This window comes from Hesperophylax consimilis, chromosome 28, assembly GCF_061612785.1.
Source record: "Hesperophylax consimilis isolate HC1 chromosome 28, BYU_Hcon_1.0, whole genome shotgun sequence".
Lineage (NCBI taxonomy): Eukaryota > Metazoa > Arthropoda > Insecta > Trichoptera > Limnephilidae > Hesperophylax > Hesperophylax consimilis.
This window is the reverse complement of record NC_142863.1, coordinates 6,425,565-6,443,167: the sequence shown is the minus strand read 5'-3', so window position 1 is coordinate 6,443,167 and position 17,603 is coordinate 6,425,565. Positions and strand designations below refer to the sequence as shown.

At 35.1% G+C, this 17,603-nt stretch overlaps 1 protein-coding gene across 1 annotated transcript; it reads left to right on the top strand.

Annotated features, from left to right (window-relative positions):
* Nucleotides 1–3,910: 3,910 nt before the first annotated feature.
* Nucleotides 3,911–16,958, top strand: LOC149410086 (chymotrypsin-C-like). The gene is made up of 9 exons (XM_089648523.1): nucleotides 3,911–4,193; nucleotides 6,657–6,693; nucleotides 7,232–7,410; nucleotides 7,775–7,978; nucleotides 9,781–9,906; nucleotides 11,016–11,143; nucleotides 12,281–12,460; nucleotides 13,974–14,133; nucleotides 15,185–16,958. The coding sequence occupies exons 1-9, from the start codon at nucleotides 4,142–4,144 to the stop codon at nucleotides 15,397–15,399; spliced, it is 1,281 nt and encodes a 426-aa protein (XP_089504649.1). The 5' UTR covers nucleotides 3,911–4,141; the 3' UTR covers nucleotides 15,400–16,958.
* Nucleotides 16,959–17,603: the final 645 nt, after the last annotated feature.

Here is a 17,603-nt window from a genome sequence, read left to right as displayed (position 1 = left end):
CCCCTAGTCTCTGAGAACACCAAGCCGCCGCCACTATCTCCCTGGCAAACGGCGGACCCTGAAAAAATAACTATTTTTACCATTTTTTAGAAATAAAAAGCTAATATATATTTCACACACATATTTGGGAAACTGCAAAAGAGTTCCAACCGTTAAAAAAATGTAGCTTCGATAAATAAATAAAAAAATATGGTCTTGACGTGTGCGGTGAAGGAGTAAACCATATACATCCTTATAATGACGTTGGTAAAGTGGTGGAGTTCCAATGCTCCCAACTGTCTAGAGCCAGTGAGACTATGGCATCCGTAATAAGGAATTTGAGTCCATTTAATTAAATTTTTTTTTTAACATCCACATTCAAACTTAAATACTTGTATTTTTTTATTTTATTTTTGTTATCTAATTAATTCTCCGTGTTTGAATATATTTTTGAGCTTGCCAAAACGATAGCAATCCGAACGGCAAGTAGCGGGAGGGTGCGTGACTTCATCCGTGCGCTGAACGTCCTTTTGTTAGAAAATTTTGTATGGATATATTTTTTTATTCTTTTGTAAGAAATTCCAGTATATTTTTTAATCAATGTTCACTGTCTAACTAAAATAAGTTTATTTTAATATCAAAATTTCATGTTGAATTTAATTGATAATTAAAGTATTCATTATTTCGAAAAAATATAGTAAGCAGTGTGGTTATCTTGGTGTACAAATAAAAGTCTCGTTTACTATTCACAATACTATAGAATGCTGGCGATATCTAGGTCAACTTGGCTGGCGGTTTGGAGACGGAATACTGGCGAGTTCCTTCACGCTGCCGCTTTTATATGGTAAAGAAGCTTCTCGAACAATTTGGTTACTATGTATATATAAAAAAAATTAAAAAGAATAAAAGAACATCCAAGAAGCTTGTTTGGAAAAAGCCGAAACTTCTAGAATTCCGTTCGAATGAAGTAGTGGCGTACCACTACAGGACTCCCCTTCCAGCGGCACGGTTGAGGGCCGCGATAGAAAGAAAAGTTGAGTCAGATCTTGCTTGTTGATGGGAGTAGGAAGGGTTGGTGCTGGTATCGTTGCATTTATCTTGGGTTCAGGGCCACTGTACAGTTGTTGTATATTTTCTCACGTAAAAAATAAAATGGTTAGAAAAACAAAATTATTATAAATTACAAACACTGTTCACAACACAAGCTGAGGATACACTCAAGGTAACCATGGTGGGAACTATTATCCGCGCTGGTGCGGGGATGGTCTGGTGCACGCAGCTCCATGGTGCCTCAACCGATCACCCATTTTGAGACGGAGTTACCGGTGAGTCGGGGTAACATAATCACGTCGGGGTCACCACTTTGGGGATCTGGTGAGGAGGCACGGAATGAAAGACGTGTTGTGAAGGTCAGAGTGTTTATTTGTGAGTCAGGTAGTCGTGATGAGATGATGTAGGACAGATGTAGTATTCTCCGGATGCGTGTCCTTGTGGTGGTCATGGTGCGTGGATTACAGCGCCCTGGTTCCAGCGTCCACGCACCATGACCACCACGAGGACACGCAGCATCCTCACGGGTCTACTCAGCTCCCGCTCAACCGCCTACAAGGTCCACCGCACCTTCAGCATTCTCGTCAGCACTGGAGTACTGATTGCCAAGATCGCCAGTGCCTGACAGTCAACCAGTCCGGTCACCAGCGCCCGGCGTCGACTCACTGACCCGCGCTTGACCAGCCATCACAGCCAGCATCCGGAGAATACTACATCTGTCCTACGTCCACTCTCATCACGGCAAACTGACTCATCAAATAAATCACTGTGACCTTCACGACACGTCTTTCATTCCGTGCTTCCTCACAAGATCCCCAAAGAATAAAACAAAGTCACCATTGGCGTCTGTCTGTTTGTGAGCTTAGGTCTTCTAAATTATGCAACCTAGTTTGATAGAGTTTGCAATATCATTTAGAGAATTTCTTCTGAAAGGTTTGTATATATAATACTTGGTTATTATATTTATTGAAAGTAGTGTTTAGACGAAAAAATTTAAGGTGAGCTATTTTTAAAACTATTTTATGTTTGCATCAAAAAATTTAATATTTCAAATAATTGTATGTTTATTACTAATAAATTAATTTGAAACTCATTTCATAACCTTTAAAAAACAATTTTTAGTTATCAGATGCGTTCAGAAATATGCTATTTATTTGGATATTATTGCAAAACGGAAGTACACATCAAATCTCCAACAAGTGTCTTTAAGAAATATAATGGTCAGTATGCCAGAGGCCTAAGAGGTTAACATTGATAACACAAGGTAGGCTAGGCAGAGAATATGACATGAAACAGTCATCTCTCCGGATAGCCGCGCAATGCTGAAATGATATTCACTAATGGGAGATTAGTGAATATCATTCAAATAGTGGGAAACAGATTGATTCCATTTACAGAGATTTTTCAAAGGCATTTGACAAAGTAAATCACGACATACTATTAAATAAGCTCTTGAAAATCGGTGTATGTGGAAATCTTCTCAGATGGTTCTCCTCTTATTTTTTGCCTTAAAAGGTTACATGTCACAAATTATAACTATTCCCTCAGGGATACCTCAAGGTTCTCATTTAGGGCCTCTCTTGTTTACATTATATATAAACGACATAAAACGTGGTATTAGTCATTCTTATTTCCTATTTTACGCAGATGACATGAAGTTATATAAACTAATTGACTCCACAGATGAATGCAACCTGTTACAAGAAGACGTAAGCAAAATTAAAAAATATTGTAATATCAATCAACTTTATCCAAATACAGAAAAGTGTAACGTTATTACATTTACACATAAGAAACAGCTGATTAATTATACTTACAAATTAAACCATGTACCCCTACAACGAGTAGAATCAATCAGAGATCTTAGAGTACTGTTAGATTCTAAAATGTTATTTAAGGACCATATTAAACATATTTTAGAAAAAGCTTATAAATAATTAGGATTTATTATACACATTACAAAGCCTTTCACTATAGAATACACACTAATTCTTCTATATATGTCATATGTAAGGTCACAACTCCAGTTTGCCTCAGTCATTTGGAATCCTCAATATTAAACATACATTGATCGTATTGAAAATATCCAATCCAAATTTATTAAACACCTATCGTATCGCTTTAGCGATCATCGGTTTGACCCTGCCGCTTTATATAAACATAGAAAATTTTCTGATGCCCTATTCTTATACAAAATCGTAAACAGTCTTGTTGATTCATCATATCTGCTAGAAAATATTGCATTTCGTTGCCCTGAACACAACACCAGATCGAACGACTTATTCAGAACACCACACTGTAAAGCCAAATATGCGCAAAACTCTTTAATAGGACGTATCTGTAAAACTCACAATGCCTCTAGAGATGTACACATTTTCAACTGTAACTTGAAAACATATAAAATGCAACTTACTAAACTGATAAATTAATTTTTTATTTTGTGAAATAATCATCTTTGTTTATTTTATTGTTTTTATTAAAATCATGCGAAAACTGTATTATTACTAACTGTCTTTAATTGTTTTTATAACATTTTGTAATTCCTTATAATGTTTATTCTTTATATTTCTTTGTCATTTATAAATATATTTTATAGGTGTAAATATTGAATCAACAACTAGAATTAATGGAACATTATTGGTCTAATATTGTAAATAATTGCTGTTTATGCTAAATATATAAATGACTGTTTGTTTCCTAAATAAAATTTAAAAAAATAATTGGGTAATCAAAAAAAAAGTAGTTTTTGTACAAGTTAGTTTGCTTATAATCTTGCTCTTCTGAGAAGTACATAATTACCATAATGTAAACTTGTTCTGACCTCTCCACTGATAACTTGCTTCATTATTACTTTATAATAAATGTTTGCACAACTCTTGAATCAAGGAAAAACACAGTTTTGTACACGGCTCTGTCAAGCAGAGTTGATTAAAGTTTATCATTAAAATGTTAACTTTACATTCAATAAATCTAGAATTTGAAATTGATACGAACAGTGAAAATATTATCAATTAGTGTAGAGTTTAGGCAAATTATTGTATATTGATGGATTTCTATCAAACAAATACAGATGTATATTTGACCTTGTATTGCAAATTAACTGGTTTTTAATATGTGGTTGTCGTTTGACCTTTTATTTGTGATTGTGGCAGTGTTTGTGACAGGTAAGGCAATATTATAGAATATTCTGTTATCATAATGTAATGTTGACCATTGCCTAATTTTTATTGTGCTATTTTTGTGGAATATCACCTCAAGGGAGCTTAACTATCTCACAGCCAAGTGGGGAAGTAGGTAATACCCAAAATTACTTTCCTCCTTATATTAGCTTAAATACTTAACATATCATTTTAGTATTTTACGTATTCCTGCGCAAATACATAGGTTACCATTAATAATTGGGATTTCTAAAGTTTAAAAGCCCATAAGTAAGAAAAATCATGGGGTTATCGGAAAACCAAATTGGTTACAGACGTTTTGTTTGGCATCTTGGCCTGTCAAGATTTAAAGAAGTTGGAAAATAAATTGGAATGATTGCAAAAAAGAGGAGTGTAAGGAAAATATATGACGCAAATGCGAATGGTAGCAGAAGTCGGGGACACCCAAAGAAGACATGGCACGATCAAGTGAATCAGATACTTTAGTCAGGCCATGCCAAGAGTCAGAATAATTATGCATGAGACGATGTATGAATGTGATGAGGCAAGAAGTGTGTGCTAAGACCGAGTTGTTTGGCGGTCTGTCCTCTCTGCCTACCCTTGCGGATAAACAACTTGATGGTTAGTAAGTTAGTTAGCAAAAATTCTTGTCCGTTATTTATTTTATTTTTGCATTGAAAGCTTATACATATTTCGGTAATTATTTACATAACAGCCGCACTTTTAGGCACAAATAATAGAAATTATGCTTCGTTTCATTGATAATTTACTCACACAAAATTATTAGGTTCTTAGTTTGGGTTAGTTGAGTAATTTGTGCATATTTAGATTGATATGAAACTTTCATAAACATCAATTCATACTGAAAAAATCTGAAATGGTGACAGAGGATTCGTTTTACAAGGGAAATTTTGAACTTTGAAAAAAATGAGTTTTAATGCATTTTTTACCATCTCTCCCGATGTATATATTTGTTTCGGTTCCATGATATTTGATCAAAATGAAAATTCAACACACCTTTAAAAAGTGATATAGAGTCATTAAAAGTAATGAAACAAAAACTAGGTTTAATAGCTACCTATGTAACCCATTCAACCTACTTTGGGGACGCCCGAAGAAGACATGGCACGACCAAGTGAATCAGATACTTGAGTCGGGCCATGTCAAGAGTCAAAATAATAGAAGAGTATGTATGAATGTGAATGAGGCAAGAAGTGTGTGCCAAGATCGAGTCGTTTGGTGGTCCATCCTCTCTGCCTACCCCTGCGGGGAATCGGCGTGATGGTTAGTTAGTTAGTTGTTTCATCACTTTTCATGAATTTATATCACTTTTTGTAGGTGTGTTGAATTGTCATTTTGATGAGATACCCGGTCACCATTTGTTTCTTGTAGCAATTAAGTTGAAACGAAGTGTAATTCCATAATCTGTGCCTATAAAATGGCAGATAGATAAATACTTACCTGTATTTGAACAGTATATAAAAATTCAATGTAATATAAAAAAAATACCACTCAAGTGATTGTTGGCATATTGCGGCAGTTTGCAAAAATATTTTGGCCGATCGCTTGCCACAGTGTGTCAAATTTGTAGAACCTAAAAATATGAGATAAACTGTTAAATCTAGGTGGCTAGGTAATATGGTAAATATTTACCACCACCACACAGCAAGCTCGAGTGGTTAACAGTATTTATTTTGTTTTTTTAAATTTATTGAGTTTCCCAAATAAATTTTTGGATTCAGAAAATACGCTGCAATAAAAATATTACAAGTAATATATAATTACGAATACCTACAATGACAATAACAAATAATTACGAATACCTACTAACAACATGACAAAATACACTATTCCACTGCAACACACATAAGCGCAATTACATTGCGAACTCCCCAATACAACGGTTTCACACTATGGGAAACCAATACTTGTGATGTCGATATATTTAATATTAACTTTGCTAATTTTTTTGGATTACGTAAAAGACTTATTTCAACACTATTCCTAAATGAAAGTTATATTTTTGTAAACCAGTCAAATCGCTGTATTTTTTAATATATGTTCTTGTTATTTTTAATTTTGTTTCTTGCATATATTATTTTTGAATGTAATTTTATTTTTATTATTTCTTTCTCATGTTTCAAAACTGTCATTAAAATTGTACCACCTGCATGTAAAAGCCCTCTGGGTGATAAATAAATAAATAATTGAAGCAGGAAGTGATGGGTTAGTTATAGATGTGAAGTTTGCAATTCTATTGTCTATTTATGGCACTAAACAAATAATTGTGTTATTAACGAATATGTTTTCTCGAAATAAGCTCATTTTTCCCTTACTTCTGAAAATGATTTAAGACAAAATTAAGCTGACTTCGGAAACAAGGAAACAAACACTCCCACAGCACACTTCTCACACTTTCTCTCTTCAGTGGCCGTTCCCCTAAAAAGGCCAAATATATATTTTTTACAGACCCTGCAAGAGGAACAACAGATGCGTCCAATGAAAGGTGAGAAAAATAATCAAGTTCTCTCTGATTTAAAATTTAAATTATTAAAATAAATGCATGTTCTCTACAGTATAAAACAGAGCCCAACAATATCGATCAAATCCCAGGATTTAATGTGTTCATTTATTGGCCAATACCCTGAAAAACATTGCGTCACAAGATACAGAAATAAACTTAACAACCTTACTTTATTTAAACTTGTACAGGGTTCTAAAGACGTAGGCGAAACCAACGAATATCGTTCATTTTGTGGCAAAAGTGTTGTCGTAATTTGTTGCCAGACCTAGTTGTTTTGCTAGAAATAAATGTAAGATTTTTTATCAATTGTTACTTTTACCGATATGCTGCCTTGAAGATATCTTTAATGTTTATACATTTTTTGATACTTTTGACTGATTAAGTTGGTAGTGAAAAAGCAGCGTAAGATATTGAAAAAAGATAGAATGAATTTTTTTATTTATTTATACAGTATTAGGATCTTGTGTAATCTTTAAAAAAAGCTCACCCCTTATTTCTGTGCTGTATTTTTATTTCTCAGTATCGGTTGTGCCCTGCCAGCATTTCCTGCCCATGGAAGGTACGAGGTCTTTGCCGAAGGACAGGTTGTGGGACATTTCTCCGTGCTGCGATACTCCTGCGACCCTGGCTATGAGGTCTCTGAAAAATTCTCCGTTTGCGAGGACGACAACTCTTGGAGCGTGAGTCCCGTGTGCATCGGTAGGAAATACGTTCACCCTCCTTCAAATAAATATATCTTATATCGGTTCCGTGATGAAACAGAAGAGAGATAAAGCAGAACATTGAAGGAAAGTGAAAAATAAGAAACAAAGCCTAGTAACCTGAACTAAACTAACATAACATAAACTAACCTATCTCTGACTTACAACCTTCTCCTTTCCTTCCTTTCGTCACTCCTTTCAGCTTCACTCCAAACAGGAGGATGTTGTAATAGTCCGAACAGTCCAGAGCAGTTGGGACTTTGTAATGACTTCTAAATTGGCTACCCTATTATTTGTCCAGTGTATTTTGGGGAATATGCCAACAAATCAACATTTTACAACAAATCGCGATTTTTTTTCAGAATTTTGCTCCGTGACCAATTCGACTTCCGTCGATTTGACCTGTTATTCTGAAACCCGTGATGAAATAACCTGCCAGCCTAAAATGCCACCTGGAACCACCGTGTCATCGAAATGCAAAGAAGGACACACCGAGACTGAGTTGCTCGATACCGTCAAGTGTCGAGATGGAAAATGGGATGGTCCATTCCCCAAGTGCAAAGCAAGTGAGTATACCTTATACCACACCAGCGGGTCTATCACAGAGAAATCGATATCTTTACAATAATAGCCGTAGCTGCCGATGATTTTATACTGATTTCCCGAGCACAGTCTTCTGTTGGTTGCCAGACCGATATTGATAACGTAATAAATTATAAATCGATATACGCTGGCAACACTGGCGCATCTCTCTATCAATTGACATTCCTAAACGTCAGACGGCTATGTAAAACTTAAAAATATTAATAAATCGACAAAGTCGAATTGAAACATTGACTTTAATAAAAACTTTTGTTTCTGCAAGCTGGAACGGAATCAATTGGTCGCATCTTCGATGAATTAATTAAGTCTATGGATCATGTATACCAGAGGTTCCCAAAGTGGTCTATATGGACCCCCAGGGGTCGATATCGGCTTGCTGGGGGTCTATGTCAGCGAGAAAAAAATTTGGGGTCCACGAGATTCAAATGGGGGTTTATACTAGCGAACCCCCATTTACCTCAAGTCTAGGAGTTCAAAATTTAGGAGTTCCGTAAATGACACAATAGACCTAACACAAATATAATAGACTGAGAAATTACTTGTTTGATATTTGTATTTTTATATTTCGTAAAGTTGTTAATTGAGGTATATAAATAGAGTCTACGTTCCTTTTCTCGTTAGAATTAATATATTCAAGCAAAACATTGCACATTGGAAGCTGCGAATTTTCCTAGTTCCCCAACATGTTTTTGAACAACGTCCAGAAAAAATTTGGGAACCTCTGGTCTATACGATTTCTTTCAATTCTAAGAGCTTATCTAATTCACCACCATTCATTAATAAGCCAGTTGTATTGCATAACAACAGCTTATCTGACACCTTGGAGGCCGTGCTAAAAGTAGCGGCTTTTGTATACCAACTGTTGGAATTATAAAGATTCTGACCGTAGATAATGGATTTTGCCAATATAGTACTGATATAGGGTTTTATCAATCTGGTGTTCTAAATACCCTGGTAATGTATTCCTTTGTGTTGGAGAGATTTCAGAAGAAATTTTTGAGATTTCTCTATATTGCTACTACCCTGGCTCTATCCTACTCTTTTCTCTTGGGTACGCTCGGAATGAACCATGTATGAGACTGAAGGGGTGTACTAATTTCTACATATTTCTTTAAACTGATTTGTGGTGGAGAGCATTCTTTTCCAATGTCCCGTTGGTTATCTTCGTTCTAAGACTGTTCTATCTCCCAGCCTGCAGGACTAACATGCCAATGGTCATAATGGTGGAAGGACAATCTTGCTGTTGACCAGAATCAGTTTGGATATTATCAATGTATTTTGCATCAGTGAAGTCCTATTTTAACTAAACCATTTTGCATTTTGTCTGTCTATAAATTTGTTTAAACGTTCCGTTCCCGGTTCAATGATTATTTCTTTTTCAAATGTGAAATCGTCATGTTTATTTGGACTTTCTTGTTTGCATCTTACCTACCTGCCTGAAGAAAGTTTGAAAAAATTATTTATTGTCATTGAGATAGTGACATTATTTTGGACAAATTGTATAAATCTTTATCTATCTGTATAAATAAAAATGTAAATGTTCGTTTGTTCAAAGTCTTAAATCTCCAAAAGTTCTTTACTGATTACTTTGAAATTTTGACATTACGTTGCATTCGAATATGTGTGTTTAAAAAAAAAATACCCATGTTTTCATTTATAAAATAAACGAAAATAAGAAACATACTTTTTGGGGGAGAGGTTTACTGTTCACAAAACTACTGATATTTATGAGCATGAATAATCTTATTTTTTTTTTGATTTTCAGTTTGTGGCTCCAAGACAAATTCTGCAGAATTTTTCCCATGGCACGCTCTGATATTTCGAGAGCGTTCTGAAAAAATTGAACAAATATGTGCTGGGAGTTTGATTCAACCAAATCTAGTCATAACCGGTAAGTAATGTACCTAACCTTATTAGGGTAAACTATACTATGATTGCCCACAACTAGCGATTGCCCACTCTCACTATATTTGTGTTTTTCTTACTGACGAATGTAGATATTCCATCAAAATCTTAAATTACAATTATTGGATAAGCAATCGACTTGAAATTGGTTTTAATTAAATTTTAAAATTAGAAATTGAAAGTAATGGACGAAAGAGACATCTCTGGTCAGTTTTGGATAGATTTTGCTCTGCAGGTGGGTGATAACGAATTACAGTCACCTTTGCATTGATCAGTTGGATTCATCCGTATTGTGTCATTTTTCAAAAGAGGTCTATTTAAGACAAAAATGATTAAAATATTTTTTTTTGTCACAATAATGTGCAGTGCGTATTATTACAATGTGCTGATTCATCATTATTAATAATTCTACTCTCTTGAGAGCTGGTTGACATATTATAATTTCCTAGTGCGAATGCAAATATATTATAGTGCTGCTTTGCCGTCTGCCGCCGAATTTGAAGATCAAGGAGAAGAACTCAATTGCAAGTGGGATTCTCTGGTGAGTCTTTCTGTTTATATGTATTTGGTGGCTGGTTTATAAGTTGTCTTCTCCTGCAGAGTGAATTCAATGATCAATCCATTTTTTTTCATAGGTAATTAAAATATTCCCTGATGGTCTGTGCTATTTACAAGCCAGATTATCACCAATTATGTCTATTAGTTATTTAATGTGAATTGAAAAACTGCCATATCGAACACACCTCTACCATGTGGTTCGCTGCAATTAGCTATTTAGCAGGGGTGCCCGGGTTCATGGGGTGAGATGTGTTCAGGATATGCCTGTCGAACGGTTGCGTTGCGTTCCAGATCGGGAGAGGCTTGTTTGGGGAGACCCTTTGACCTCTCAACCCATTACCTTGCGCCGCAGCGGGGGGGATAGATTCATACGTCTGTCACTTCTGGACACACCTCATACCTTTTTCCTTCCCACAGCATCCCTAAACATCGTGTGTGGAGTTAATGTAAAAAAATAGAAAAAAATGACAGAAACAGAAAATTGCAGCCATCTCTTAAATTATCATTTTAGTTATTAATATTGAATTGTCCTTACAGCCGCACATTGCTTCTACAACGCAAGGACCAGTAAGCATGAGCCTGTCAACCTTTACAAAGTGACTCTGGGAAAAACCAACCGATCGTGGGATGACAAGAAAGAAGAAAAAAACGTACAGACGTCAGAGGTTAATTTACTGTCACTTCTAACAATGTGAAAAATCCGGATATTTTTTTTAGAACATTCACCTCATCGAACTCATTCTATCTCCGTTAATATTACGGACAGACGTAATAATATAAACAGATTTAGAAAGAGAGAACACCAAGCTTTCTCTTTGCATTTAAAAGTTTACCATAGTCGCTCGCGTATATTTTGAAATAATTCTTTAAAACAGAAAACCGCTAAACGGTTGAACAATTTTTTTTATGTGGCGTGAAAAAAATTGAATTGACGACAACCTTTATAAAATGTTTGTCTAAGTAAATGTGTATTTTAATTTCAAAATTTATATCTATTTGAAATTTTTTTTCGTCCATTGTGTTTCGACGTTTGTATAGATTTGTCATACTCGACAAGGCTAATAACACGATTTCAAGGGTAGAAAAATTCACTGGCTGAATCATTCTATGCCTGCAATTTTTCTAACTTCCGAATATCAAAGTAATTGGGAAATCTTCACCCATTTAGGACTTTATATTAAAATATTTCAACCTGGATGACTTTTTACTAAGAAGTCGCTTTCCAAGTCTGTCTGTTTGTGCACTTAATTCTTCTAAACTACGCAACGGATTTCGATAGGGTTTTCATTCTAATTTAGAGGATTTCTTCCGGAAGGTTTATATTTATAATACATGCATATTATATTTATAAAAAGTAGATTTTTTGTAAAGTCGTAAAAAAATTTTGGGCGCTTACATTGCCAACGCTGGCTAAACATTATGAGATACATCAAAATAATGTACTACGGAATTGTATATCTTAAAAAGGCTTACAGAAAAGTGCATTATGGTATATGTCTATCTACTAAGGTTATTATATTTTTATGTAGGATTCGAGAGTAGGTTCAATCTTCTGCTAGTCAAGTTCTCCATCACTGTATCTGTCTCTATTTTCCGCTTATAATGATGGTAGTAGGATGAATTCAAATTTTGTTAGGCTATTTAAAACCAGGGAATATTTGTCTTTTTAAATAATCATTGCACTTTCCAGGATAATCGGGAATACCTAACAGAACAGTCATAAAATAATATGTTTGGTTAGGTGTTTTGTTAATTTTTTCCTTTACTTCAACATTCTGTTTTGTCATGGAACCGTTTTTCAGATAGCCGAGATTCTTCTGCACGAGGCGTACAGCGGAGATGAACAGAACCAACAAAACGACATTGCCATAATACGTCTGACGAACCAGTTCCAGCTCTCCGTCACCGTGATGCCAGTTTGCTACGATCTTATCGACCAAGACTTCGACAACTTCCAAACTAAGGCTGGTAGTTTGGGAAAGGTATTCTCTTGAGGATATTTGTTCCTTGGTTGTCTCGTATTTTGCCCAAGATGACAATTTCATTATTTTTTTTATCAGCCCATTAAAGATACGTAGTATATGTAGTTTATTCAGTTTGCCTCACTGGCTATTATAGTTCCGAGGTGGAACGTAGGTTGTTAATAGCGTTGGTGTTACCTCATATTCATGTTTGTTGATTTCATCATCTTCATGTTTGTAGACCTTAACTTCATGTTGGTTGATTTCATCACCTTCATGTTTGTAGACCTCATTTTCATGTTTTTAGACCTCATCTTCCTGTTTGTATATCTCATCTTCATATTTGTAGACTGCATCTTCATGTTTGTATACCTCATATTCATGATTGTATTCCTCATCTCCATGTTTATTGATTTCATCATCATCGCATTTGTAGACCTCAACTTCATGTTTGTTGATTTCATCATCTTCATGTTTGTAAACTTCATCTTTATGTTAGACCTCATATATTCTTGTTTAATGATGGTGTTTGTTGATTCCCTATTTTCATGTTTACTTAGCTTTATTTTGATCTTGTTTATCTCCCCATGGTATTTAAAACTTCATTTGAAAGGGCGTTACATAATTTATATTTATTTAGAATTTATGGTTTTTCTGGCCAAGAAATGTACATATTTCATTTTCGATTGTTAAGTAGATTTTAGATATTTGTTCTTATACTGTAGGTACTAATTTTTCCTTTAAAGTTGAGTAAAGCATTTTTTGGGCAGATTTTAATGATTCCGAAAACAATAAAGTTTTTAAAAACTTTTGACGGAGTAATTATTTTTAATATATTTTCTTGTACTTTAACGTGCAGCTTCATGTGGGTCTTTGAGGCAGATCCCCATTCCATAATCCCATATTCTACAGGGTGTCCGGCGCTAAGGTGCGCAAAATTCGGAATTTGATTCTATAGAATATGAAAGAAGAAATAAAAAAAATAAACTAACTTTACTAGAAATTCCATACAAAAATATTTTTCCATAGAAGAATATTATTTTCTCCTTATTAACAATTCAACTTTTATACCTGAAAACTACCTTAAAACTTATTAATTTGTATTTTTTACTTATACTATCATGTAGAATCACCTCCCGAAGTTTGTACACATTACCCCCGAACACCCTGTATAAGTGATCAGCAAAGATAAATTAGTATATATAGATAAAAAAACTGTTTTGAAGCAGGAAAGAAAAGGAAAGTGGAAAAACAAATAATATTTATAACAGAGTTTGGTGAGTTTTATGTTATGCTAGTAGGAGTCCCATTGAAGATTTTCATAGATTTCAATGCAAGTCATCATATGCTTCTAGAGTTAGTTATTTATAGTGAAGCAGTAGCAGTTTGTTTACATTAGCTCCACACAGGAGAATATTTTCCCTCAGGGCCTATGTCATCTTTGGCGATTTTCTTTAACACTTGGCGCTTCTTTCCTCTTCGGCTATATTCTTCCACTTTCTGTCTTTTTTCTATCCTTTTCTAATATTTTCAGATTGCGGCATTAGTCTGGACTGCCGCTGGAGTACTATCCGGGGAGATGAAGGTGATGTCACTGCCTGTCATAGATTTACGAACCTGCGCCAAAGAATTGTTCAAATATCGGTTCAACAGATATCTGACCGCCGACAAACTCTGTGCGGGCTATATAAACGGTAAGTTTCTGGATCATTAATGCTTTTATTAGCTTGCTCTTTTCATTGATTTCATTTTCATCGCCCGCTCAACGCACTGAGCACCAACTAAAAAGTGAGTTTATAATAATATTGATGGTAAGGTCCGAATGTACTATCATAGTCACATTTGATTTCACAGATTTCATTCTGTCCTTTTTATTGCTTTATTATTTATATGCTAGTTGGAAACGGCCCAGTGCGTTGTGCGGACGTCGTGTGGACCGGACCATTGTATCATCTTTAATCGATCATTCTTTTCACAATAATGCAAACTATCAATCAATTCGTTCCTAGTACATTCACTCCCAGTTAATTAGGTCTTAGTTCATTCATTTATAGTATATTAGTTCCTAGTTCATTAGTTCCTAATTCATTCGGTTCTAGTTCATTTGTTCTTAGTTCATTCATTCCTAGTTCATTCTTTACTAGGTCATTCGTTCTTAGTTAATTATTTCCTAGGTGATTCGTTCTTAGTTAATTATTTCCTAGGTCATTCGTTCTTAGTTAATTATTTCCTAGGTCATTCGTTCGTAGTTTTTTCCTAGTTCATTTGTTCCTAATTCATTCATTCGTAGTTCATTTATTCTTAGTTCATTCTTTCCTAGGTCATTAGTTCTTAGTTCATTTGTTCCTAGTTCATTCTTTCCTAAGTCAATCGTTGTTAGTTCATTCGTTCCTAGTTCATTCATTCTTAGTTCATTCCTTCTTAGTTTATTCTTTTCTAGGTCATTCGTTCTTGGTTCATTCATTCTTAGTTTATTCTTTCCTAGGTCATTTGTTCTTAGTTCATTCGTTCCTAGTTCATCCATTCTTAGTTCATTCCTTCTTAGTTCATTCTTTCCTAGATCATTCGTTCCTAGTTCATTCTTTCCTAGGTCAGGTTTTCAGAAAACGGCATGTAATAGGATGGATCACTACACAAGTTGATCTTGACACATGATCCTGTTTCATTCACATTCATATTAATCTGACAAATGCTATTCTGCCACTTTAAACAACTGATTTACAGTAAATTAACATTTGGTTTCAGGCACATCCCTCTGCGTGGGAGATAGTGGGGGAGGGCTGGTGTTCCCTGCGCTGCAATACGACGGATCTGTCCGCTGGTTCCTTCGGGCCATCTCTAGCATCGGACCTCTCAACGACAACAAGACTTCTTGCAGGCAGGACAGCTATACCGCCTTAAGCCACGTATTTCTGCTCCGAGATTGGCTGCGGAAAGAGCTGAAGAGATTAGGGTACTGATGAACTTCATCATCACTGGGCTACACCTGAGATTTGACATCTTTCAAAAATGCTCTCGACTGGCTTGTTCCCTTGCTATTCAACAATTTCAGTATCCAACGTCCTACTTTAGTACTGTACAGCAAAACTGATGTGGCGAATTTAAATATGGCATGTTTTCGACTCCTACGCCAGTGGAAGACCAATAATACTACCGTCATAAGCAAAAAGGAAGTTATTTTCAATGGTCACATTCTGATATGACGCCTTTCGCACATGACAGCGGAATAGTTTCCTATAGACTATCAAGTAAGTTGATGGCTTCCGTGGTTGAGTGGTTACGATCCTTGGCTATGAATCCGGAGGTCGTGGGTTCAAATCCCGCGGTGCGCAGATAAATTTAATTTGTGTTATTTCACAATTTATTAATTTAAAATAATAATATAGTATGTTTGTAGCACGTTCCAGAGTGGAACATACTTTGAGTTAAGACCAACATTCAGAATGCCGTGTTTTGTGACTTCCCAGGTACTTTCCCACCTTCCTCTTCCCCATCTCCTTACCCTCCCCACCACTACCTCATAGCTCATCCCAATATGGTATTTTCACTGTTTTTTTTTATGTTGACGAATACATTTTCTACAACAATTTAAAATATGCCATTTTCGATTTATTTGTGGATACATTTTCTATGTCATAATCATGTTGTAGCCAGTTGGAACCGTTTCAGAATGTGCGGTTTTAGATCATTTTTGAAATCAATAATTATGATTGAAAATATTAAAATTACATACTTTTAGCACGACAATCATAATCAGAAAAATAAACTTTAAGGACGGGGTTGTTTTACAGAATTTGAACAATTCATCATATTTCAAAGATAAAATTCAAGTTCTGTGAAAGTCCTTTTCAAGTTCTGTTATTATTTCCATTCTGTCAAGTAACTGGCCTATAATTAATTATACAATAACCTAACTTGAATAGGACTTTCACGAAACCCGAAAATGAATTTTTCAAATTCTCTGAAACAACCCGTACTTAATTGAGCGTTGAAGATCTTTTAAAAATACCGACAAAAAAGAAGAAAAAAGCAATTAAAAAAAAGTGTAATATTGAATTTTTGTAATTTGTAATTTTTAAAAACCTACTGCACTTGGTTTGTAACTTTACTGCTAAATATTATGTGATTTTTATGTTAATACAAATTGTACTGTTTTAAGTGATATAAATAAATAAGTACATGCATAAAAAAATTGTTGCTTTTTTTCTGTTGTTTCTGGCGATTAACCTTCGAGAGTGTTCTAGGTCATCATTTCAAGTTACGGAGAGGGAAAGTGAATTCATCCACTCTAGCGATTGGTGTCATACATTTACCATATTAAAAAAAATAAAACTGCTAACTGCGGTTTAAAGCCAAAGAATCCATCTAGATTTCACCGCTTATCCCATATTTTTAGGTTAGGTTAGGTTCTATGAATTTGGCACATTTGGCAAGCGATCCCCCAAAACGTTTAGCAAACTTGGCATAATATGCCAAAAGTAGCTTGAGTTGCTAACTATTAATGCTTTTTAAATTGGCAAATTTCAAAATTATGTGTAAGATTGGAGTCGAGTTCAGACTTCGAAGAGATGAGATGTTGAATGGAGGGGAGGCAATTTTAGATAACGCTTGATAGAAGAGAGGATATTTGTTTAGAGAGGGACAACCAAAAAATATGTGATCTAAAGTTCCCACTTCTAGACCATAGAATGTACAATCTGGGGAGTCAAAGATGTGAATTTTAAAAAGGTGGGAAGGAACGGAACAATGTCCGATCCTCATTCGAATAAGTAAAGAAATTTGTTTTTTATAAAAATGGGGGAGTTGTTAAAACCACTGTTTTGATGGGATAGTCCTTTGTATTGAGGCATAGTAGGCTCCCTTGGATTGACTAGCAATGTGCCAATACTCTGCCCAAACATTGCGGGATCTATCTTTGATGATGGAAAAAAAGTCAGATAGGGGAATGTGGTTTAGGAGGGTAACAACAGGGTTGGACGCTCCTTGTTTTGCTAAGGCATCCGCAATATCATTACCCATGATACCAACATGTGCAGGAATCCAAATCAAAGCTACAGTTTTACCAGAGCTTTGAATGGAGGCTATCATCTCTTGAATAAGGCATACAAAGTGATCATCAGGATGAAGAAGAGGACTGGATTTAAGTTTTTGGAGGGAACTGAGA

Coding starts and splice junctions, on each gene's coding strand:
- LOC149410086 (XM_089648523.1), top strand. CDS start 4,142: ATGTGGTTGTCGTTTGACCTTTTATTTGTGATTGTGGCAGTGTTTGTG. Junction 4,194..6,656: donor TGTGGCAGTGTTTGTGACAG/GTAAGGCAATAT, acceptor TATTTTTTACAG/ACCCTGCAAGAGGAACAACA. Junction 11,144..12,280: donor AAAACGTACAGACGTCAGAG/GTTAATTTACTG, acceptor ACCGTTTTTCAG/ATAGCCGAGATTCTTCTGCA.